The sequence below is a fragment of the Aulostomus chinensis genome, chromosome 6 (genome assembly GCF_037954235.1).
Source record: "Aulostomus chinensis isolate RoL2024-O1b breed Wild chromosome 6, RoL_Achi_v1.0, whole genome shotgun sequence".
Taxonomy (NCBI): domain Eukaryota; kingdom Metazoa; phylum Chordata; class Actinopteri; order Syngnathiformes; family Aulostomidae; genus Aulostomus; species Aulostomus chinensis.
Genome location: NC_141325.1, coordinates 3,254,495 through 3,278,681, shown reverse-complemented (window position 1 = coordinate 3,278,681; position 24,187 = coordinate 3,254,495). Strand labels below are relative to the sequence as shown.

At 43.6% G+C, this 24,187-nt stretch overlaps 1 protein-coding gene, 1 long non-coding RNA gene and 1 pseudogene across 5 annotated transcripts; 2 read left to right on the top strand and 1 right to left on the bottom strand.

Moving 5' to 3' along the window:
* Window positions 1-695: 695 nt before the first annotated feature.
* Window positions 696-10,718, top strand: LOC147259734 (carotenoid-cleaving dioxygenase, mitochondrial-like; annotated as a pseudogene). Its single transcript, XR_015116252.1, has 12 exons — window positions 696-744; window positions 4,404-4,581; window positions 5,222-5,433; window positions 5,802-5,917; window positions 6,029-6,131; window positions 6,558-6,698; window positions 7,112-7,293; window positions 7,634-7,804; window positions 8,460-8,589; window positions 9,610-9,800; window positions 9,881-9,991; window positions 10,198-10,718. The product of XR_015116252.1 is annotated as a carotenoid-cleaving dioxygenase, mitochondrial-like (transcript).
* A 1,398-nt stretch (window positions 10,719-12,116) lies between these two features.
* Window positions 12,117-14,701, bottom strand: LOC147259733 (uncharacterized). The gene is made up of 3 exons (XR_015116390.1): window positions 14,223-14,701; window positions 13,020-13,084; window positions 12,117-12,817 (listed from the first exon to the last, which is right to left on the bottom strand). It is a non-coding gene; the product is annotated as an uncharacterized LOC147259733 (long non-coding RNA).
* fam219ab (family with sequence similarity 219 member Ab) lies at window positions 12,965-23,935 on the top strand. 3 transcript variants are annotated; one of them, XM_086205876.1, is made up of 7 exons: window positions 14,328-14,478; window positions 15,204-15,551; window positions 17,290-17,389; window positions 19,124-19,229; window positions 19,900-19,980; window positions 20,073-20,127; window positions 21,208-23,935. In XM_086205876.1, exons 2-7 carry the CDS (start codon window positions 15,474-15,476, stop codon window positions 21,364-21,366), a joined length of 579 nt encoding a protein of 192 aa, XP_086062002.1. In that variant the 5' UTR covers window positions 14,328-14,478; window positions 15,204-15,473; the 3' UTR covers window positions 21,367-23,935. The 3 variants fall into 3 exon arrangements, with proteins under 3 accessions (XP_086062000.1, XP_086062002.1, XP_086062001.1); XM_086205874.1 differs by lacking the exons at window positions 14,328-14,478; window positions 15,204-15,551 and adding an exon at window positions 12,965-13,212; XM_086205875.1 differs by lacking the exon at window positions 14,328-14,478 and having other exon boundaries at window positions 14,894-15,551.
* The last annotated feature ends 252 nt before the right edge of the window (window positions 23,936-24,187 follow it).

Genomic DNA, 24,187 nt, shown 5'->3' with positions numbered 1-24,187 from the left:
TGATGGATCACGTCAGAGAAACCGGAGGAAGAGTTAGGACGCACCCGCGCTGAGGCTGATGCATGATACAGAGTTCCAGGATACGACACACCTGTTAACCTGTCAGAGTATCTCAGTGTGTGTGTGTGTGTGTGTGTGTGTGTGTGTGTGTGTGTGTGTGTGTGTGTGAGAGAGAGAGAGCGAGAGAGTGTGTGTGTCTTGCAAATGAGACAGAGAGAAAAGGAAAAAGGTGAGAAAAGACTCATCTCATCAGAGCGACTGGAATCAATGACACAAGTGTTCATCAGGGCTTCGTTTTCAGAGCAGCGCTATCACAAGAACGTGGACGTGGATTCACCAGCTGGGTGTTCATGCCCCCATAGAGCCTCCTGCTCATAGACCGGCCTGGGGTCAGGGAGTCAGTACCCAGAGAATCTGCAGTTGGAGTTACAAAACCTGATGACCGCAATCAAGTTTGCGAAAGTGTTTAATAAAAGGGGTGGTGTCGGCATGGGTGACGAATCGACAAAATAAAGGGGAGCAGATTCACATCAGAGGCACAACCCAGTATTAAATATGTAAAAATCCATAAAATAGGCCAGAAGTAAAACATCTAATTATAGTTTTTCCTCAGCAGCCACTGGCTGCTAATCAGCTGATGTCAGAGGCTCAGACCAGGTTTGCCAGTTCCTCTGAAAACACTGACAGATGTGTAGATGTTAGCAGACCTGCCAGGGCCAGCTGTGGGGCTTGGCATCGACGCCGGTAGGTGGGGTGCCGCACCCGAGGGCTGCAGGAGGGGGAAATTTGAAGGTAGTGAGAGTGGAGCAGAACAACGGAATCACTCCCCACATCAGAAATAAAGACGTTCTCCTTGGAATGCACAAACAGATACAAGTTCTGCTCATGAATCATTTAGTTCTCCAGCTCACCACTAGATGGGACAATTTATCTGTTAGTCACTCGTTTCTTACACAGCAGCAAAATTCATGCTGGATTTCTTTTAGTGTGACAAACGTCTGAAGAATCAAACTTTCCATGCATTGTTCTGTGTTTCAGCATCTGAAATACGGTTCAGGGGAAGTGACAGCAGGAGGTTTGCACAGAAAACGCCCTCATCATAAATACTTTGAGCCTTTCAGCTGAATCTACAAGCCGTTTTATTTTTGAGCTGTGATTTAAAGTTTGACCGGTGTTACTCACCCGTTCTCACACTGCAGGGACAGAATGAAAAATGCTTGGAAGGCTTCTACAGCAACAACAACCCCCCCCCCCAAAAAAAAAAAAAACCTCCGACACAATTAGTGTGTGTGTGCTAATGAATTGTGCACACATACATCCCTGTGTGTGCTTGTGTGAGCTCCTCTGCTGCTGCGATATGCAATTAATTGAAAGCTAATTAAAATTACTCTTCAAATCTGAAAACATTGTTAAACCCATCACAGGCTGGTGTCCAGAGTAGATGCCTCCCGCTCCCGTTTTCTGATTAAACCTGTGGTATTCATTAGTTTGATAACGGCCAGATGACACCAGATAGCGAGCTGAGGTGTGCGCTGAATTTACAGCAACACACATCAACCCGAGCTGAAGAATCTGTCTGCTTTCAGAGCTGAAAAGTATCAGAGCCCATCGAGTGAAACCCCCTCAGGGGTTTGTAACAGGTACACTTCAGCCTGCTGGAACAATCAGAGCAGCAGCTGAACTCTCAATGACACTCTGTGGAGGCTCGCTGCTTTATATGACTGTGGGCCACTAAACTGTCCTCGCTGGCCACCGCCGCCGCCGCAGCTCCTCCCCCCCGTGGAGCAAATCATGTATGAATGTGATGGAGGCGGGTCGCAGTAACCCACTTCAGCTGCTCAGCTCACTTCCTGTGCTCTTCTTTGTATTCACACAGCGGTGACGGACAGCTGCAGCCGCTTCTTCTGATTAGTGGGAAGAGTCCACCAATAAAAACATAACAATGTGTAAAGTGCTGCTTTATGTAGTTGTGCCTTTGAAACCTGCGTGTGTTTTCCGGCGGGGGCCTTATTTGCCACAGGCGGTGTGTTTGGAGCCGGAGGGCTGCAGTAATTCCAAACATTGACTGTCTGCTGCTGATTTGCTTTTATCGTCCTCCTTCATTCTCATGTTGACAGATGCTTGTTTCTGCTTCTCACTGCTGCTGCGTTTGTTGATTTCATTCAGACGTCGTGGTTTTCTGCCTTTCTTATTGATTGCGAAAGGACGCAGGCAAACCACAAACTTTACAAGGTGAGACAACGTATAGGCAGATTAGATAAAAGCAGCAAATCGCAGAGACGCATAAACCAAGGGTCGCTTGCGGAAGGAGAATAGCACAGTGTGTCACGACAGCTACAGGACCACCACAGCTGCTTGTAAAAGACCATAATAACCTTGACAGTTGGTTTCAGGGGCATTCAACAATCAGTTTTAGTGCAGGATTCAAAATGTAGATTATATTCCTAAATATCTCTGCTCTGAAATTGCCATTGTGGGTCCTTTGTACTTTACTTTGTTGTCGAGTACCACAGTTCACTTCCTGGACTTGGAAAGTGTCCAAGGATTCAGTGACTCTCCTCTATATGAGGAGGCTATGAGTGTCTATAAAGATCCTGTTTTTCTGAGCGCATCAGCAGAACGAGCAGCCATGCCCAAGACTGCGGAGCCACCAGCAGCCGGCCGTGAGTACACACCTCCTCTGACGTTTGGGCCGTTAACCCTCAACCGCTGTCCTCCAGCCCCACTGTGGAACCCAGAGAAGCTCCTGAATTAACCTCTCAGCCCCTACAGACCAACCCTTGGGTACCAAGCGGATTGTCTGCCTGGTTCTACTCTTCCAAACGTTGTAGCATCTATGTTCTTTGTGCCATGTTGATCCAGTTTGGTCCGTTTTCAGAAGACTGTCTCATCAGTGATGAGCATCGATGTGGAAACGGCACCGTACGCAAATTAACATGTTACTTGCTAAAGAAAAAAACTATTGCAATGCTAAACAATACTAGCCACATCCTATCTTTGCTACTAATATATATGTGTGTGTGTATATATATATATATATATATATATATATATATATATATATATATACACACACACACACATGTGTGTGTATCTATATAAATACATGTGTGTATATATATAAATGTATGTGTGTGTATATAAAAATGTGTATATATATATAAATATGTGTATATATATAAATGTATGTATGTATATATATAAATACATGTGTGTATAAATGTAAATGTATATGTGTGTATATATAAATATATGTGTGTATATAAATATGTGTATAGATATAAATATGTGTGTGTATATATAAATATATATGTGTATATATAAATATATGTATATATAAATGTGTATATATATAAATGTATGTATGTATAGATATAAATACTTGTGTGTATAAATATAAATGTATATGTGTATATATAAATATATGTGTGCATATATATAAATATGTGTATAAATATAAATGTGTGTATATATAAATATATGTGTGTATATAAATATGTGTATAGATATAAATATGTGTGTGTATATATAAATATATATGTGTATATATAAATATATGTATATATAAATGTGTATATATATAAATGTATGTATGTATATATATAAATACTTGTGTGTATAAATATAAATGTATATGTGTATATATAAATATATGTGTGCATATATATAAATATGTGTATAAATATAAATGTGTGTATATATAAAAATATGTGTGTATATATAAATATGTGTATAAATATAAATATGTGTGTATATATAAATATATATGTGTATATATAAATATATGTAAATATAAATGTGTGTATATATAAATATAAATGTATGTATGTATATATATAAATACATGTGTGTATAAATATAAATACGTGTGTATATATAAAAATATATGTGTGTATATATAAATGTGTGTATAAATATAAATATGTGTGTATATATAAACATATATGTATATATAAATATGTGTGTGTATATATAAAAATATATGTGTATATATATAAATATATGTGTGTGTATATATATGTGTGTGTATATGTGTGTGTGTATATATATATATATATATGTATAAATATATATCTAAATATATATATACCACACACCCACAAACACACCCTTGTACTTCTATCTTTGAGTGAACTTTCATACACTCTTTGTCCTATTTTTACAGATCTCTATCTCTTATAACATCTCCATTATATTATTATTAAATGAGCAGTTCCTGTTCGTAGAGTTTCGGAGGGACAATTAATTTGGTTCTGGGTCTTCGTACCTGAATCACGCGGATGCTCTGGTGCAGGCTCGTCACATTCTCTCCCTCATTCACGCATGTCCAAAGTTACATGACGTTTTTCATGAATAACATTTTGTGTCCTGTGTTCAGACACTTTTCACTCCTTTTTTTTCAGATCCTAGTGGACACAGTTGTCCTCTGGCCAGAGGACTAGAGAGCATTGCGCCTGTGGTGCGCTCCGTCGAGGAAACCCCTGATCCCATCCCCACCGCCATCAAGGGAACCATCCCCTCCTGGATAAATGGGAGTTTCCTGAGGAACGGCCCGGGGAAGTTTGAATTCGGGAAAGACAGGTACAACATGCACACAGCAACAATTCCTATATCCTGATGTGAATCATTTTAGCGTGTGACATCCACTAACTAGCGCTGAGTGCAGCTGACCAGCTTCGTGGTAAACTCATGGAGACACAGCAGGAAAAGGCAGAATCACCAGAATCAACATACTTCCTCCACTGCAACCACGAACGTCTGTGCAGAATGAAGCTCCCCGGAGCAACACAAACACAGTCAAGAACGATAAAATCAAAATGTCTTCAAATCAGTTGGTTTTATATGTATGTGTCAAAAAAGTGAGGATTGAGACCTACAGCGACTCTCAACCAGCCGACTGACAGCATGATAACAAACAAAAACGCTGAATACTTCTGTGTGTCTGCAGGCCCCTGAAATCCTTCACATTAAATAATCAGATAAATGTGGTTGAGGAGTTCACAACTCATGAGTCAGCCTCAGACATGTGAAGCCCCACAGGCTGTTTTAGATCCGCCTGCGACAAGATAAGGAGTTTTGCCTCCGTGTGCAGGGAGAAACTCATTTGCATCCACAGAGGACTCTTTCTCACTGCCTCTGTTGTCTTACAGCCATCACATCCCACGTGCCGCTTACGCAAATCCCCCGGTGAGAAATTAATTGCCTTCTTTCCTCTACCTAGATACACCCACTGGTTTGACGGCATGGCCATGATGCACCGGTTCCACCTGTGTGACGGCGATGTCACCTACAGCAGCCGCTTCCTGCGAAGTGACTCTTACGTCAGGAACTCGGAGAAGAATCGCATCGTGGTGTCAGAGTTCGGGACGTTGGCCATGCCGGATCCTTGCAAGAAAATCTTTGCCAGATTCTTTTCCCGCTTTCAGATCCCCAGTAGGAGTGTTTTCTTTAGCAGCTGCATGTTCTCCTTTGTAAATCACCTCAGTGCATCCTGATGCAGCAGCATTAAACCTCCCAGTCTCATTTGTGCACGCGTGGATCAAGGCTGCCGCCAGAACAGTAGAGACAGAAAAAAATCAGACAAGCAGAGGAAAAATTGTTCCTATGCTTTTGGTTTGTCGTACGTTCTAGTGTGTTTTTACTGAGGTGAGGAGAGTCAGTATTTGTGTGCACGTGCAGGAGTGTGAGTACTTGTCTGACAGGGACGGAAGTACCAGCTTAGCATCCTAAAAAGAAGAGTTTGTACGATAAGAGGACGAGTTTCACCATGTATAACAACTGATATTTGTATTTCTGCACAGAGGCCACAGACAATGCCAGTGTGAACTTTGTCAAGTACAAGGGAGACTATTACGTCAGCACAGAAACCAACTACATGAGACGCATAGACCCCCAAAGTCTGGACACCAAGGAGAAGGTACACTGTTGAAACTGAAGTCTCTTGTCAGTGCTGGGAGTCGCTGGAGAGTCAGCCAAGATGAGAGGCTGTTGGTGTCAAGACAGAAAAGATGGTTTTTGTCACTTTCAGGTGGACTGGAGTCGCTACATTGCTGTCAACTCAGCCACAGCTCACCCACATTATGACCGTGAAGGAGCCACGTACAACATGGGCAACTCTTACGGCAAAAGCGGTAACCTTCTCTAATCCTTGCTCCCTTGCCTCCTCCTACCCACCTTCCTCCCTCCCCTCCTACCTACACTTTGACCTTCCTACCCACGTCTGAGTGCCGCCTGTTTCAACTCTAACTTCCCCCAGAATAAGACAGTTTGGGTGCTAGGAGTTGCTTTTGCATTTCCAGAAAACTCAGCATCACCATAAATATGTCACAACTGTGTCGACGTCCAAAACTTCCTCTCAGGCTAACGATCGCATATCAGTTTATGCCTTTCTGGTGCCTGCATGCTTCTTCCCCGTCATTGGTATGAGGGAGTTCTATTTTCTTCAGTCGTTGTGTTTCCCTCATTCTCATGTCTTCTCTCCTCACCTTGGATTCGTGCGATTGTCCTTGTCCTTGTGTAACACGCCGGCCCGTCCGACCATCTTTGTTCCCCGTCAGGTTTCTTCTACAACATCATTCGCGTACCTCCGCCTGACGCCGGGGTGGTGAAGGAGGACGCCGCAGACCTGAGTGGAGCTGAAGTGATCTGCTCCATCCGTGCAGCTGAACCCAGGAAACCCTGCTATTATCACAGCTTCGGTGAGACACACAGCACAGCAAGGCCACAGCCTCTTTGCTGAGTTTATAGCAACATGGAGTTAATTAATTCTACATAGGATTTAGGTTTTTTTCCTACTTCAACTGAAAGAGAACAAATTTATTCATACTCTGCCTCCATTTGACAGTCACTGTTCCTCTCTGTTCAGCTCTCTACCTCTGTTTATAGCCTCCTCTGCCTTGTATAAAGTCGCCCTGTCTGTCGCTCTTGGTACCTTGTGATTAAATCTTTCAAAACCATACATTGTGAGTTCATTTGCAAACCTTACAGTCAAAACACAGAGGAACTCAACACATTGACAAAATGCTAAATTGCAGCAAGAAGTCAAAAAACATCGATCATTTTATGTCTGTATTTTACCTGCTTACATGTCCGTATGGTTTTCATCGTGCAGACATCTTCTTATCTTCTCTCGTCATGTCAGAGAACTATTTCGTGTTCGTTGAGCAGCCACTCAAGCTGGACGTGCTGAAGTTCTTGCGGTACAGAATTCAAGGAAAGAACTTCCATGAAATCATGACCTGGGAGCCCAAGTGTGACATCATCTTCCACCTGGTGGACTGGCACACTGGCCCGGTGGGTACACGGAGAATAAGAGCAAAAACACACATCCAGCTGATGAATAGTCTGAACAAGAAAAGTTGGCGGCAAATCTCTTCATGCCTTATGAAGCTTTTCTAATTTAGTTTGATAAAACGCATCTTGAGGGACGAGCTTTTTCTCTTAAATTTGTCATCTTATTTGACAGAAAACTAATGAAGCACGCAATGTCGTACATTCACATTGTGAGGTTACAGTAATACCAGCAAAGAGGGAGCTGTCCCTTGAATGTTTAAGTGCATTTCCCCCTGTCCAAAAGCCTTCTAACGTTTTAATATTCAAGTGCTCTGGTTGGTCGATGTGTTTGATTCAACAGGAGAGTCAAGGGAAGTACCGGGCAGCAGCCATGGTAACACTGCATCAAATAAATGCTTTTGAGGACAAAGGGTTCTTGGTTATGGACATGTGCTGCGGAGACAATGGCGAGGTCATCGGATATTTCACCCTCGAAAACTACTGCAGAGACTCAGGAGAGGACCTGGACAAGGTGAGTTTGTGGACAGTAACTTCAAATCCTGTGTTTTGATCTGCGCTTTTGATGGCTTTGAAATGCTCTTATATTAGCTACTGACTGGAGACACTGACATCTGATCTGACTGCTGCATTTGATACAATAAAGCACTGGACTGCCATGAGTTGTCCGCAGCTCTGTGGTGGTTAAGGTCCTTTTTGTCTTCCTTTCTGAGGTTCCACAGGGTTCCATTCTCAGGCCACTCCTCTTTTCCTTCTTAAGGCTTCCCCTGGTTTCCATTTTTAGAAAAGATAGCATCTCCTTTCGTTGTTATAACACGACACACATATTTATCTGCTCATACATGTGACATTCTAATATTTCATTGCTGTGTTTGCTTTCCTTTCTGCTCAATTGTTCAGCAAGTATATTGTTTATACTGGTATTACCTAACCATTATATACATGTTTGTATTATATATGTCCCTCAATTCTTCTTTAGAATTAGTTAATTCAGTCAGTATCTGCTGCAGTTTCCATCTACCTCTAATGCAATTCAGTTGCAGCAATATTAGACATTTAACCACCTGTAAATAAGCATCAAACTATTTCAATGGTCTCTTTTGGTCTGTTTATCATTACATTCACAAGAGTCACACTCACATTTTTCAATCTCTAATTGTTTTCTGTAGTTTTACAACTCCTTGTGCAGAAACCTCCCCAGGAGATACGTCCTACCTCTGGGGGTGCATGAACAAACTCCTCTGGACCAGAACCTGGTAACTCTGCCGAACTGCAAAGCCACGGCAAAGAAGAAGAAACAAAACCTCAAGAGGTAGGAGGAGACATGTTGTCCACGCTAAATAACGTGTTTAACTCAGTCTACTGAAGGTAATTAAACAGTGAGGTGTAACATGTGGCCTATGCACAAATCAACATTTTTATGGTACAATGAAGCTGGCAAGTTGAAAGGAAAGATTATGTCTTAGTTGTCATGACAACCCTCATGACACTGTCTTGTGGTAGCTGTCAGTGAGGGGGGTGTTATGTTCTGTAGCTGTGGCGGAAAAGCAGCTGTGAAAGAGCTGGTTATTTTAATTGGCTGCTGTCAGTCTGTGAAAGCAACAGTAAAAATGTGGCTTAATAACTGCTATTGATTTTTTTTTTGCTGTAATATGAAAAAAAAAGTTTCACAATTAATGTTTAAGATGGTGGGAAAACAACAAATTGTTATGCAGGATAATACAGCATTGATAGCATATGGTTACAGAGGCAGAGTGAGCAGTATCTCTGTTTGCTTGTGTTAGCCAGAGATACTCACAAGTGTCAAGTCTTTTAATCGCAACTTCAAGTCCACGCTCTCGCTAATTTATTTTGATGCCAGAGGTGGCAAGCCCTGTAAAATCATCATGCTAAGCCAGCACAGGAAAACCGTCATCTTTTAAAAATATTCAGCGAACACCAAGTAAACTTCCCATAAAACTCATAGCCAGCTAACTTATAGCTGATCCAGCTGAGCTAACGTTCCACGTAGTTGCTCACATGAGCGTGAACTTTAATGTGACCGACCTTTTTACATGATCAGATACTTGACAAAGTCTGATGTGGTCAAACTAGTATACTTTATTTTTACCTTTGTTCCATTTAGCAATTATTTTGTTCGCCCTTTGTGATAAGTCTTTAGAGCCAGAGGGTACCACGGTGGCCCAGCCACTCTGCTGATAGCCATGTTTATGTTGTTGCTGCTGCATCTCTGAGCCCACATGAGCCGGTCTCATTTGTTAGCTGGGCAAGTATGTCAGATAACATTCAAAAAGTGCACTAATAAGAGTTAAATTCTGACTCTTCAGATTTACTTGACCCACGAGGAGCTTTATGATGACGAGCTGCTGCAATACGGCGGCCTTGAGTTCCCTCAGATCAACTACGACCAGTACAACGGTAGACCTTACCGCTACTTCTACTCCTGCGGCTTTGGACATGTCTTTAGCGACTCGCTGCTGAAGATGGACGTCCACACCAAGGAGCTTAAGGTCTGTGTTTCTACTGTTTCTATCATCACCTGAAAGCAGCTCACAGTGAAGGAGATTTTTATGAAATGTTCCCTGCCTAGGTGTGGCGTTATCCTGGCTTGCATCCGTCTGAGCCTGTCTTCGTTGCTTCGCCCAAAGCTACTGAGGAAGATGATGGAGTGGTCTTGTCAGTTATTGTCACAACCAGAGAAGTAATTCCTGAAAGAGTAACTGATTAAAATATTGCCAGGTTCAGTCTTAAAGAGTACAAAAAGAGAGAGTTTTCTAGGGTGAACTTGATCTACATATACTCTTGCATGTATGGGGATGACGAATGGTTCGGTACCTTCATTATCATTACCGTGAAAATTGTGTTCCTTGACCTTTATAATAAAACAACGTCTCTTTCTTTTCCCAGGAGAAAAGTACTTTCCTTCTAGTTCTGGATGCCAAGACCTTCACCGAGCTGGGCCGAGGTCCCTGTCAGTATCCCGTACGGAACCCACGCTGTGTTTAATGAGATGGGCTAGATTTGTGGACGCCTGCTGAAAATTGTCCAAATTGAACAAGCAACTGGCAACTTTATCTACAAATTAGAATATCTGTTGATGTCTGTGCCTTTGAAAAATAGAAGAAAATGAATGAAAGCCATGTGTCATTGAAAAGTAAAATTGCAAAGATGGGAATCCCTTTGAGATAACGGAAGAAATTATATCGTCATTGTGGTGTTTTCTTCTAAAATTGCATCGGAGGGCTACTACTTAATCTGGGAGACATTCTGAAGTAGAATACATGAGAGGCAATAAATACATTACAATGAGATCCATTTCCCTCTTTTCTGTTTAAACCCAAAGTGTTTTTGCATCATTATGCCACTGGAAACGCTATACTCCCAATGAGAACAGAGCAGCACTTAGGAAACACAAAAAAGCATCAGAGGAAATTCAACTTCTGTCAAAATAATGTGATAGAAATGGACAACGTCTGAAATGCCTGCAAAACAAATGAATCTCAACTGGTCGATGGTCTCCGGAGAGTCTAGCAGAGGTCACGTCAGAAATACGGCGCTGCTCGTACGATCAAAACAATCCGAAAATGAGTTGATATGCACACGCGAACGCGACTGATGTGGGCGCAAAAGAAAAGAATATCAGACGTGAGCTGGAGCCGGAATGTGAATTCGCCGGTGGCTGCAGCCGTCACTCCACCGTCTCCACAGTTGACTTTCCTGATGCTTTTTTATTGATTTCAGCTGATTGATTCGAACGGACTCGGGCCTCTGCACCTGATTCAGGCACTACAAGCTGCGTGGAAGCACCATACAAATTAATTTTTTTTTTTTTTTTCCATTTTGTGTGAACATCATATATGTTTGGTGTGCACACAAGATCTGTGTGTTGTGGCCAGAGGATATGAGCTCAGGCTAAGAGTGTGAGGGGTGAATATGCTGGCAGACTGAACTCCTCATTCATTCATTCAGACTTAAGTGTCTCTCTCTCGGTCACTAGAAACGTGCCCGCTGGGCTGCTCAGGCCACTGAAATCTTGCTGCTTCTAAATGCCTCTTTCTGCTAAAATGAAAGCAGTGTCCCATTTTGTTGTATCCAATGCCAAATTTACCAAATTTCAAGACATTCCTGGAGCAGCAGATCAACACAGATCCAGGATCCAGCCTTGGTGGTGGATGATGCTTCAGTGTCCTCATAATGACATAAACCTTAAACTCTGGGGGGAGATGAGAATAAACCAGTAGAGGCAGAATGAGGCTGATTTTCTTGCCATTATAACAGAAACTTCTATTCCCAGTTGGACGGAAGCCTGGGCTGACAGTCAAACACCATTATGAGTCAGTGGCCTTGCGGTTTGTCATTGTCACAGCCTCTAAATAGGGACGTTGTTTTCGAGATCTCTAAAGATTTATGACATTTCGGGCACTATTTAAGCGATGATGTACAACAAAGTCATTTTGTTTAATGTGAAGCCACTTTGAAAAATGGCAGATTGTGTGGGGCTGTCTGCTGCTTCCCCCCCAGCACAAATATAATACCAGGCTTTCTTCTGTTCCTTAAATCTCACTTTCAGTCGAAGGAAACACAAATGTCATGTGCTGGGATATTGCTGAGATGAATTATGACATTTTCATCAGCCGTCGTCTGGATTGTCTCCTGTTGTAGAACTGGACCATCTCCTGGTCTCAAACTAGACCATCTCCTGGTCTCAAACTAGACCATCCCCTGCTGTAGAACTGGATTGTCTCCTGTTGTAGCACTGGACCATCTCCAGCTGTAGAACTGGACCATCTCCTGATGTCTGTCCTCGCCTCTCTTGTGCAGCACAGTGTGCTATTGCTGCCCTCTGCTGGGGATCCCAGGTAACGACATCATGTCAGGACCTCCTGTCTCTGGGGTCCCTCATCAGCTGGAGGTCTGATTTACTCCTTACGTGTTCTTTGGTTGTCATTTTAGGATCAGGGTTCGTCAGATACTCATCCAATAATAGTTTGAACCACTAAACTACGATTTTAAATAGAAAGTTAAATAATTTATATCATTGAAATGCAAGACTGGAAAAGAAAAGGAATCGTATGTTCATAGAGGGGAGGCCCTTCAGGCCAGAAACGACACCATAAATGATGCTGAAAATGTTCCTACCACCGAGTTCAGGGTGTCGTCTTATGCATCGATTTTGGATTTCATACATTTCCTACATAAACCATCGCAGGAGGAGGGAGAAATTACTCCGACCACCTTGATCATTTAGTGGTACATGTAAGTTTACACATTAATATTCTACCTCTTTGTGGGTTTTATTTATTTATGACATTACTTTTACATCCAATAAGATTTTACAGAAAACAGAGAGCCGTGTGCACAGTACTGGAAGATATACTGAGAACACACACACACACACACATATACACACACACACACACACACATATATATATACTGTATATATATATATATATATACACACACACAACTGCAATGACAAGGGTCCTCAGGAACGTGGTAGACGGGGTTCAGTCTGTAGCTGCATCCTACAAATAAAGAAACAACCCATTTTTTAAAGTAAAAAAATTAAATACCACAATGTAAACACATGTAAAGGTCTTCATTAAAAATGTACACAAATAAAAGTATACAAGTATATGAAATGCGCTTGTTTTGGAACTCTAGACCAGGGGGAGGTTACTGCCAGTTGCGCTGAACATTAGCTTTCCTCTGTTTTGTCATACTCACGTTGACGTTCGTGGATTATTGCTGGTAGAGGCATTAACATTTAAGAAGCCTCTGGAGTGTCGGACCTGCGGCGATTTTAGCAATACTGTTAATGTCACAGTAAATGTCAGATAACTTTACTAGATTAAAAAGTACAAGGAGGAGGACACTCAAGCACGAGTACTTCAACGTTGCACTGAAATACAGAACCAGGGTGTGTGCGCTAAATAAATGATTCCATCTGTTCGTGTGTTGGTGGATCGGTAAACTGATTTGATTCCAATCAAACACCAGTGGGTTTAATTGTTCGTTAGTTTGGGAAACCACATACATTCCCATTCAGGGCAAGAAACTGGAGTATAATTTATAATAATTTATGGAGTTAGTATCAGTGCAGATACCTATGGATCCAGAACAGTTGCCAATATTCTTGTTTTTTTTTCTTTTCTCTAAATAAATATCTATTACACCTAATTAACTTAAAAAAAACCTTCTCAGACTGTAATTAATGTGTTCCAAACTGTTTAACCGATTAATTAATTCAGTTTTAATCAAAATTCCAGGAGGAGGAAGTTAAATTGACTCCTACAGCCGCATGTAGTTTCACAGTTTTTGTTAGAAACGGAGCGTTTAAAGTAGGAACTGGTTGCAACTTTTTTTTCCTTTTTTTTTTCCCCCCCTCAAATAAAAGTAAGCATGGATGTCTGATTGAGAAAGTGTTCCGTTTTGGAGGTTTGGTGAAAGTGGAAATGTGGATAGAATTTGGCTTTCTATGTTTTCAACGTCTGGCTGTCGGGCAAACTTTGGACCGTTATTCAGTTCTGGTTGTCGATAGATGGTTTTGTTTTTTTTCTGCTGTTTAATTTTTATTTATTTATTTATTTGCATAAAGGTAAAAAAACAACAACAATATTACCCAATAAAAAAGTTATTTGAAAAAAATATCAGTTTGTGTTGTTCGGGTATGTGTTAGTTCATGCGCGCCTGGGGCCACCTGCAACACTCCAAGGTCAGTGGGGAAGTTCCCAGTTCCACTTAGTCTGGAATGCAGTTTGAAACCAAGACACTCATGAGTTCTTCAGCTCCCGCAGGTTTAAGGGATTGTAACGTTATGTTGTACAGCACAAGATAAATCCGCACGTACCACACTTGTTTCAAACTGTATGTGTCTGTAAATGGCGGCAGCTAACGTGATGAAACAACAAAGGTCCATCCATTTTCTACCTCTTAAAGGTGGCGAGGGGTGGAGCCTATCCCAGCAGCCTTCAGGTGAGAGGCTGGGTTCACCTCGTCCCCTCTTGATGTCTTTGGACTGTGGGTGGAAGCCAGAGTATCGGAGAGAACCCACGCAGGCACAGGGAGAACATGGAGACTCCACACAGAAAGACCCAATGATGGAGCCGAGGCTTGAAGCCGGAACTCTCTTGCTGTGAGGCGACAGTGCTGACCACTGCACCACCGTGCCGCCACAACATTGAAGGTCATCACGCCAAATGTAAACGTAGCTTATGATGGATTTCACTCAAACAAGTTGGAATTAAGACTTTTCAACAGGAATTAGTTGGAAAACATGGTGTTCCTGCTGAGAAAAAACACTACCAACAGCAAAACTTGCCATTAAAAACGCGTCATAGCCATAGCAATTACTACCTAAGGACCGTCCTGGGTGAGGGATCCTCCTCTGCTGCTCACCCTGAGGGTTCTCCGATGTTTCCCTGTTAAAAGGGTTTTCTATGGAGTTTTTCCTCAGTCGATGTGAGGGTCTAAGGGCAGAGGATTACGATGCCATGTGAAGCCCTTTGAGACAAACTGTTGGTGAAAACGGGCTCTACAAATAACATTGCCTTGCCTTGCCTTGCTTAAGTCATGTTTTAAGGTTTTCAGGAAAAAAACAAAACATTTTTAGGTTAGCTAGTTAGATGAGTTAGGGAGATAATCTCAATTTGGCAAAAATATGATTTAGGCAATTATGCTATGCTAACCTTGTTGAGGTCGGTTTGTTGATAGCATAACGTTAGCTTTGTAGGCTACTTCTAAAACTGGAGTTTAACCTTCAAATATCGTAAAAATTGTATTGATTTGTGAAGATCATCACGCTGAATAAGTCTCTATATGTTTTTTTTTCCATTGGATATTCTGTCAGATAACAATAAATGGCCATTTATTGATGAAGTTGAGGATCATATTCGCTATACGTTCCTACAGTCCTCCACACGGTCCCCGGACCTCAGCTTGGGATACCCCATCCGGAAGTGGGTGGTGGATTCACCGTCACCCGAAGTGGTCACACCACCGTCGACAACATTCTGCCTGCTGGGATGAAGCTCGCCGCCGGAGAATCACGGAGACCCTTACTAATCTGATAGCCCTCGCCATTAACCACAAAAATAAAAGTTTAAAAATAAGAAGAGCGGGTAACGCTTCCAGTCGGTAGTAGGAGACCGGGGAGGATAGACGGGAGGCGCCGCCGCCACGATGATGGAGGAAATAGACAGGTTCCAAGTGCCGAGCGCCGTGCAGGAGGCGGAGATGCAGGCGGAGATGCAGCCGCTGGTGAGTCCCGTTAATCGGCTCCGGTTCGTCAGAAACGGGCGGTTAGTGCTCCGACACGGAACCGCTCCTGTCACTCAGGCCTCGTCGTGTTACGCCGATCGGTTCCTACCAGAATATCTGATTTCTGAAGTTTGGCTTTTTTTGGGGTTTTATTTTGTTTTTAGCTATCAGGCAGTAACACGAGAGAATCCCCCGTGTTGGATGGTGAGTTTCGGGGGGTCGATGGACGCTGGCGTCCGTGTGTGTGTGTGTGTGTGTGTGTGTGTGTGTGTGTGTGTGTGTGTGTGTGTGTGTGTGCTGCGTAGCGAGTAGCAGCAGCATCCGTCATGTCTGGCGAAAACAAGCATCCCATCCCTGCTCCCCATCCTCAGCATCCACGCAGCAGGTTTCCGCGGCCACCACGGCGTTTCTGGCCGTCATGAGCCAGCGCGGTTTAAAGAGTGTCATTATGATGAGATCAGGGTTTTTTGTTGTTGTTGTTTTTTTTAAAGTAGGATTTGATGCGCTGTCTGGCCTGCAGCGGGGCTCGGGGTTACTGCAGCCTGCGGGGCGGCCTCTGCTGCCCACGGCCAGCAGCCGGAGAGCCCCCACAGCTGTCCACGTCTCCCCCCCCCCCCCATCCCATCACCCTCCTCTACTCATCTGAGGGTTCCGACAAAGTGTCTCCAAACACCTGGAATCCCAGTGGAGGACCAGAGGTCGCTTGATGGCTGGTTCCATCCCTGACAGGGTTCCTAAAAAGTCTTAAATCTTGATCCAAAATGTGTCTGTAGGTGTAAAACACTACAGATCCATTCATTCATTCACTCCACAGATTGATGGTTTAGCCCATCAGCTTTAGTATTCGTCCTTTGTCATTATTATCCGTATCTGCTTAGTTTTGACAGCTGAACCAGAAGAAAAACAAAACCCTTAAGTAAAGTCTGTAAAATGATCCTTTAGCTCACATTTGTTCATGTAGATCACCGAAAGCCTGCCGGGAAGTCAAGAACCACCCAAAAAAAAAGTTTCTGAATTATTTATCGTTCATGTTATTTTTCATAAAGCAATTATCCATAAATAACATGTGAATTTAGCTTTGTACATGTTGTCACTTTTAACATTTACTGCGTATCTGTCTCGTGTTTATCAGCCTACTCAACTTCATAATAAACGAGACCTCCCCTGAAAAATATCACTCAAACCCTTGTTTTGTTAGACAAATAGAAAACATATATGTAGAAATCTATATAGAAATATAGATGAACATATAAATAGGTTATGACAACTTTTCTTCTTAAATGTATTTGAGACTTTTGCTGTTATGGGTGTTGAAATAAGTCTTAATATTTGTCTTAAAAAGGCCTTAGAAAAAGTCTTTAGCCTGCTTATCTTGGAAATTGGCTACTGTGTTAAAACAAGGTGGTGGTTTGAGGATGAACCTGAACCCTCCAGCATCATTTGTTGTTGGACTGCTTTTATCAATAATATCCCAATAATAATCATGAAGAAATATGAATCATCAGTGCAGCTGGAGTCTCTTATCTGGAAGATTATCAATCAGCTTGAAGGATTCATCCATTTAAACGCTGCCACTGGTGTTTATTAGATGGAGGACAAGATGTTTTATCTGTTCGTTCGGCGAGCTCTGGCAGTCTGGGCAACATAACAAAAATACGTTAATGAATAATTGATGCCTCTGTGACACTCAGTTCAGTTACTCTTTCTGTCCACGCCGGCCTGTCTGGCTCACCTCTAGGATCCAGCTTCGTCCACGGCCTCGGAGGCGGACTCGGACACCAGGGAGGGTGAACCCGTCACCATCAGCTACAAGCCGTCGCCCCTGCAGATGAAAATAGGTGAGTAGTAGCAGGGGATCCATCAGCTTCCTGTGGTCATGTAGGGAGGTGGGTCTGGACAGGATCTGTCTGCATCTGACATAATCTCTGCTCCAGCTTTTAGAGGAGTCTGAGTGTGTGTGTGTGTGTGTGGGGGGGGGTAATTCACCGTGTGATGGGATGTGAGGAGGGAGGATCGATGTTGTAATACAAACCAACTGCAGCCATACACAGCAGCTTCATGGCTTGTTTTATGCTGCTGAGTAATAAATCCCACAATCCAGGATTATCAATTCCTGATTAATCCATCAGTGCTTTGTGACATTGATCCTCTCATCACAATCCCAACATGAGCCCAACAGAAAAAGTTGCTTCTGTTCACCAAAGAGACGTTTCCAAAGCGCCGTCGCCCTCAGTGGAGAGAGGATAAAAAAATGTTTTGCTTCAACAAATCGAAAAATAATCATTGTTGTTAGCTGGTGTTTAATCAGCTGATCAATAAGAGACTCGGCTCTAATCAGTGGATTATCTTTACCATGCGTTTGTGTTCATGAACGGCTGGAGGCTGGAGGCCAGTCCTCAGCTGCTGTCCTCACTCACACGGGCGTGCCTCAGTTAGCCACATGCTAACGTGCAGTATTAGGCGTATTAATGGTCACAGATTTTATCAATATTCTTCCGTCTTCTTACAACCTCAGAGCACCCACAGGTGAAGCTGAGCCTTCATCAGCAGTATGGATGTGTGGTGCCGGATTTCTGTTAGCTGGTGTGTAACAACCGTGTCCAGCGGTACGAGATCACGACTGGTCCTCCAGCGGAGGGGAGGCGTTGATTTGTGATCATATCTGTTCGTCTCGTATCCATAACGAAGGCCAGCATGTGACTCTGGACCCTGCTGCTACTACACAAACACCATCGCACACATGACATTAATAGTGAATAAATTACTGCTTTTTTTGTTGTTGTATGAGTAAATTTGACCCCCTGGCGCTTAAGGTGTTAATAGACTTAAAAAAAAATTTCATCTTGACAGCTTAGGGCACGAAGGAATGCTTCATAAAACACTCGTGGGAGGAGCAGAGACTGAGGCTCGTCACTGCTCTGTCACACACTTGACACACAGCTCTGTGACCTTGAGATTCACAGACCTCGGCTGTGCTTTTACAGTGCCGATGACGATGATCCGCCGCCATGTTTGGTGTGAATTGATGTTTTTGCATCGGAGCTCATCACCGACTCAGACTAGACCGATGGAGTTTGTCAGTAATGGGAATGAAACAAGGAAGGCAGAGGAATCAATACTCCCAGGTATTACATTGCCGGTTGAGAGACGACGGCAGCTGGTTTGACGTCGAGCTGGACGACGCGAGTGTGAGCGTCCTCACGTCCCGATCAGCTGAGGACCAGACGCTGATCCTCCTCCTGTCTTGCAGTGCTTTCAAATGCAGGGAAATCTTGGTTTGTCATGTTCAGAGGGACAAATCACCGTCCGACAAGTTGGCGTCTCCTTTGATCCTCACACTCCCCGGTGAACGCGTGTTTCCATCATGCTGATTTCCTTCAGTCAGCGATCACAACACAAGAAGAACTTGAACCGTAAACTGAACGTGACATGGAGCGACATTTGTCGTATTTTGATTGTCAGTTGTACATCTAGTCAGTCTTTGATGAAGTATATGTGTTGTTTAGAGTTGGGTGTGTGTGTGCGTGCGTGCGTGTGTGTGTGTGTGTGTGTGTGTGTGGGGGGGGTTGCAGAGAAACAGAGGGAGCTGGCTCGGAAGGGCTCGTTGAAGAGCAGCAACACCGTCGGTAGTCCAGTCAACCAGCAGCCGAAGAAGAACAACGTCATGGCCAGAACACGGTGAGACACGGACGGACGTTAAAACAAGTGTTTTTGCTGAAGCGATAGACTCAACTGAAGACTTCAGCGAGGTAACATCTGGGAAAGGATTTAAAACATCATTGTGCTTCGATAGATTTGACCTCTTTACTCTCACTTGAGTAAACAGGATAAATCAGTAAACATGTAATTACAGGCACTTGAACATTTTTCCGAAATTCTTTGTTTTACTTCTACTTCTAGCAGTTACTTTTTACATGAGTATTTGTACTTCTACTTGAGTACTGGATGTGTTTTTTTTCTACCTCGGTCACCGACATGTTGTCGCCCTGCAGGACGGAGAGTCGTCAGCAGAAGCCGCTCACCTGTTCTGTGTTTATCATATTTAGGGATGAAATGACCACATGTGTAAAGTGTGTATTGGATCACAACCACCGACTGCACCTGTAGCATGTGAGGTCAGAGGCAGGTTTTCTGTCACTCGCCTCTTCAGAGGGAAGTGCTTTCAGGGATTCAGAGCGTCTGAGGGCAGGAATGAGCCCTCGTTCCTGCCAACATCTTTGACAGGACTCTTCCGCTCTTCTCTTCCTGTCTGTATACTTCTCATCCCTCCTCCCCTCCACGTTGTCCTCCGTTTCTCTCCTCTTCCGATGGTTTCTCATGTTTCTAACTGCAACGTGCTTCTCCACAGGTTGGTAGTGCCCAATAAAGGCTATTCCTCTTTAGACCAGAGCCCAGACGAGAAGCCCTTGGTGGCTCTTGACACCGACAGGTGAGTATTCACGATCGAATCCTTAAACACCTCCCCCTCTCTTGAGCTTTCGAGAGCCTCGAAGAGTCCTGACTGCTGTTTGTCTGTTTCAGCGACGATGACTTTGACATGTCTAGATACTCATCGTCAGGATACTCCTCTGCTGAGGTGAGTACTTGCTACTACCGCCACTCACAATCTCACCTTTTCGTTCCTCCGTGACTGTCAGCAGGCCAAGAGCCAGGCTCTACAGGTCGCCTCGAAGCAACCCATTCACATCCATCCTGCTCATCCATGTTAATGCAGGACCGTAGGCGTGCGAGAGCGTGATTACGCTGCAGATGCACCTGCAGACAAATGAGACAGGAAGGGAATGAAATGTCGTCTGTGGGCATCTGCTCCTGCAAATCCTCTCCTCCATGTCGCTGCCAAGTGCAAATTGCAGCCTGGTTGTCATATTTATTCCCCGGGAGAGTCCTTGTTCCCACCTTCCATCTTCTCTGGCTCTGGATGGTTCGGTCTTATAAATATACTCTAGCAAATGATTAGCTGATGCACATAAATGATGTAACCTAATTTAGCGCGTTGTCATTCAGCATTACATAATGCCAAGCTGGAAGCAGGCAATTCGCCATGGCAACAGGGCTATTATGCTGTAACTTGGTGAAGCAGGACACTTCTGTCTTCAGCGATTCATGTCGAAAGCTGAGACTGAGTGAGGACTAGAACTGACAGGAAAACAAAGCCTTTGGATGAAGACAGTGACTTGTAGGCGGCACCAGCGAGTGACTCGTCACAGATGTGATGAAGCTCCATCTGATGGGCTGTACCTCCACCTGTGAACGTGCGGCCACTAAATCCTCACAAGGACAAAAAAAACCTTGATGCTGCTAAGTTGTTTAAAATCTGATGAAGTCAGAGGGGAGATGTGTCCTTGGTGTGAAGATGACACAAACATGAACTGTGTGGAAGCTCCACGTTGCACACAAGTCTGATAATTGAAGCCAGCGTGCATCCTTTTTAGTGGCCAGCAGGGGGAGACGGCACTGGCTGTCCAATTATAAGAGAAAAGGACCTGATTTACATCCCGTGAACAGTTTCTTAATGAGTCCTGGTCTCAGCAGGATGTTGATTCAGTGAGTTATGTCTGAGTCAGATGGACGACAGTGCAGGAGCTTTGAGGACTTTGAAACCTTCAGGAGGTTTAACCCCGGGTGACCAGATTAAACTTCTTCTGTTCTCTTCTAGCAAATCAACCAGGATCTGAACATCCAGCTGCTGAAGGACGGTTACCGCTTAGACGAGATACCGGACGACGAGGACCTGGACCTGATCCCGCCCAAATCAGTCAACCCGACCTGCATGTGTTGCCAGGCAACCCCTTCTACCACTTGTCAAATACAGTAACCCCGCCCTGCTCTGCCCCGTCCCTCTCCCCTCGACATAACCCAGATCGTCATCTGCTGCGTTTACTCCGCCGCCACAGCAGCGACAGGGAAACACTGGTAGAGTATCGTAATGACAGTCAAGTGCTATGATGATAATGACAATGACAAATAGTACAATTAACGTATAGAAAGTGTTGTTGAAAACTAGGAGAATGAAAACATGAAAGTATTTGATACGTATTTAAATTACGAGCCAAAGTGTTGGATTCCTCCTATGGTAGGACGCGCGCTTGTCTCTGAGGACCCTTCTCCTGGTGAATACGAGCAGACGCTTCACAAAAGGTCAATTGAAGCTAGAAAGTGATTTCCATTTCCCCAAAAGAATCTAAAAACATCAACACTGCTCTGCTGACATGAATTCTGGGTTCCATTGTTGCATTCTTACTCCATTTTTTTGTAGCTTTTATTTAAAAGCTTACTTTTTTAACTTGAGTAATCGGTACGGTTGAATGGGATGAAGTGTTTGAGAAGTGTGGACTGCAGTTTTGTTCCCCCAAATACAGGCTGTCCCGTTCAGGGTGGTCATGTAGCACAGCCCAGGTGGTTCCACTCATTCACGCCACCTCTCACACTCCCACCTTCTGCTTTCTTTGCTCGACTGGCTTGATATATTTGGTGATGGAGTGAAGGGATGAATGAAGGGCTGTGTGATAGGACCTTGTGTCATGTGACCATAGAAAAACACGCCCTGCCTTTGTGCGGTTGTTCTTCTGCGTGGCACAGATCAGATGCAGGCAGGACATTTGCATGAAGGCGACAGCAAAAACAATGAAAGGATGAATGAATGCGAGGGGGTGAAGGACTCCCACCTGCCAAGACAAAGGGAGAAGCTGGTGCATGGAGGAGGGGCTACTTCTGTTTGAACGATCTGACCAGAGAATGCAGCTAATAACGGCGCCATCGGGCTCCTGCCACAGGCTCCTGCCACAGGCTCCTGCCACAGGCTCCTGCCACAGGCTCCTCCCACAGGCTCCTCCCACAGGCTCCTCTCACCTCCTTCGCTCAGAGCAGACGCTCTAATCCTGAGCATGATGCTTTGGTCATATCGCACAGCTCCAGATGAATGTATGAATATGAGTGGCTGAGGAACAAAATGCATGAAGAACACTGGACTTGATACCTGGAACATAGAATAGAAGACCTTTTTGCACATTTGAGTTCTCTGCCTTTCTGATGTGCAATCAGACGCTACTGTTGTGGCTCGATCTCGACTTGTTTTGAATTTGCACTTTTATTTTTCTTTCTACGCTCTCCTGCATTTCAGTGACACTACTTTATCGGATGTGAACTGTGTTGAAAGGGAAGATTACGTATCGTTGCACCGACCCTCTAACACATGATCCTCACGTAACTCCCAAAGGCCAAAGGTTCAGGAGCGCACTTCAGAAGTCTGTTGTACTTTACAACATAATGGTTCCCAGTGTCCCTGACACCAGTGATCACTGGACACGCCTCCCTTTACTTTCTCCCTGAAAGCAACACTCTCCCCAGGAAGTGTACCTCTCCTTTCAAGTACTCACTAATACGTGTTTTTGAGCTCACAAAGGTGTTTCTGTGCCTCCTGCGCCACTCCGAGGTGACTTCCATTAGCTTCAAGCTAATGGAAGTCAATGGCTTACAACAGCTAAACTGCGCAAAAGTATCTGTTTACAAACTCTCAGCGGTTTAATCCACTTCCTGCCGTTTGTTCAGTAAACAACACTTTGATTTGGCCTCATAACAGAACAAGTATTTGCTGTTCTTAGCCATTAGCTTCAAGCTAAACATTCAAAGGTAAATACTGCTTCTTCTTTTTTTTTGTGCGTTACTAAGCAACCAGCTGGATAAAGACCTGGATTGCACCACACGATGCCCTTGAGAGATTGTAAACAGACGTTGTTGCTGTAGATGTTGTTAGCCATCAGCCGCCATTAGCTTTGAGCTAAGTACATGTGGTTGGCTCCACCTGCAGTCCGAAGTCATAAAAAAGTACTGCAGGAAGGTCTTCAGGAGCTCGGGATACCGGTTTATAAGAACTGAAAGCCTAAACACACTTACTGGGTGAAGTGTTGCCATGAACACCACACGCCATCGAGCAGCACACGCGCTCAGAAGGGCGGACCCTCGTCTCTCTGCACACACATGCACATGCATGCGTAAAGACGCCAACGTAGAAAATGAGATCCGTTTGTCTCTTTTGAATAGCAGGTTGGAAGTCGTTTTGTAATGACATCATCTTGACTCGGAGCACTAACATCCATCATTTCCATCCCTCTGTCTCCTTTCAGTCAGCGGATTATTTGCAGTTAGAGAATGCCTTAAATATGGAGAGGTTTAAAGGACGCGTGTATTTATCGCCATCTTGACAATTTAGTTGATTTGAATGAACATTTGCTGTTTACGAAGTTTTTACTTTAGACATGGGTGTTGTTTTTCTTAAGTTTTCCCTTTTTTAATGATTTTATTGTATTGTAAACACTTCCATTATGGTATTTAACAATGTTATTGTTATGTGCGGTGTATGAAAACAAAAAATAAACACAGAACTAATGGGACATTCTCTGTCGGACCTTCCTCGTCACCATACACTCTTGAATCAAAGACGGCAGTGAAGTGTGGTGTTGGACAAACGCAATGAGCAAACAATTAGAAAGAAAAATTACTTTAATGTTAAAACCATTGAGCATTAATTATTACATGGTTATGTAAAATGCAATAACATGGGCTCTGCAGTGACAGTCCCTGATTACAGTACAGTTGCATCAGAAGTAAGTTTCAACCTGAAAGGCACCAACATTTAA

Bases quoted from the DNA above. Each gene is read 5' to 3' on its own strand.
- fam219ab (XM_086205874.1), top strand. From the start codon at position 13,123: ATGTCAGATAACTTTACTAGATTAAAAAGTACAAGGAGGAGGACACTC. The intron at 13,213-17,289 runs GTGTGTGCGCTA...GCTCACCTCTAG, and splicing joins CACTGAAATACAGAACCAGG to GATCCAGCTTCGTCCACGGC. The intron at 19,981-20,072 runs GTGAGTATTCAC...TGTCTGTTTCAG, and splicing joins GTGGCTCTTGACACCGACAG to CGACGATGACTTTGACATGT.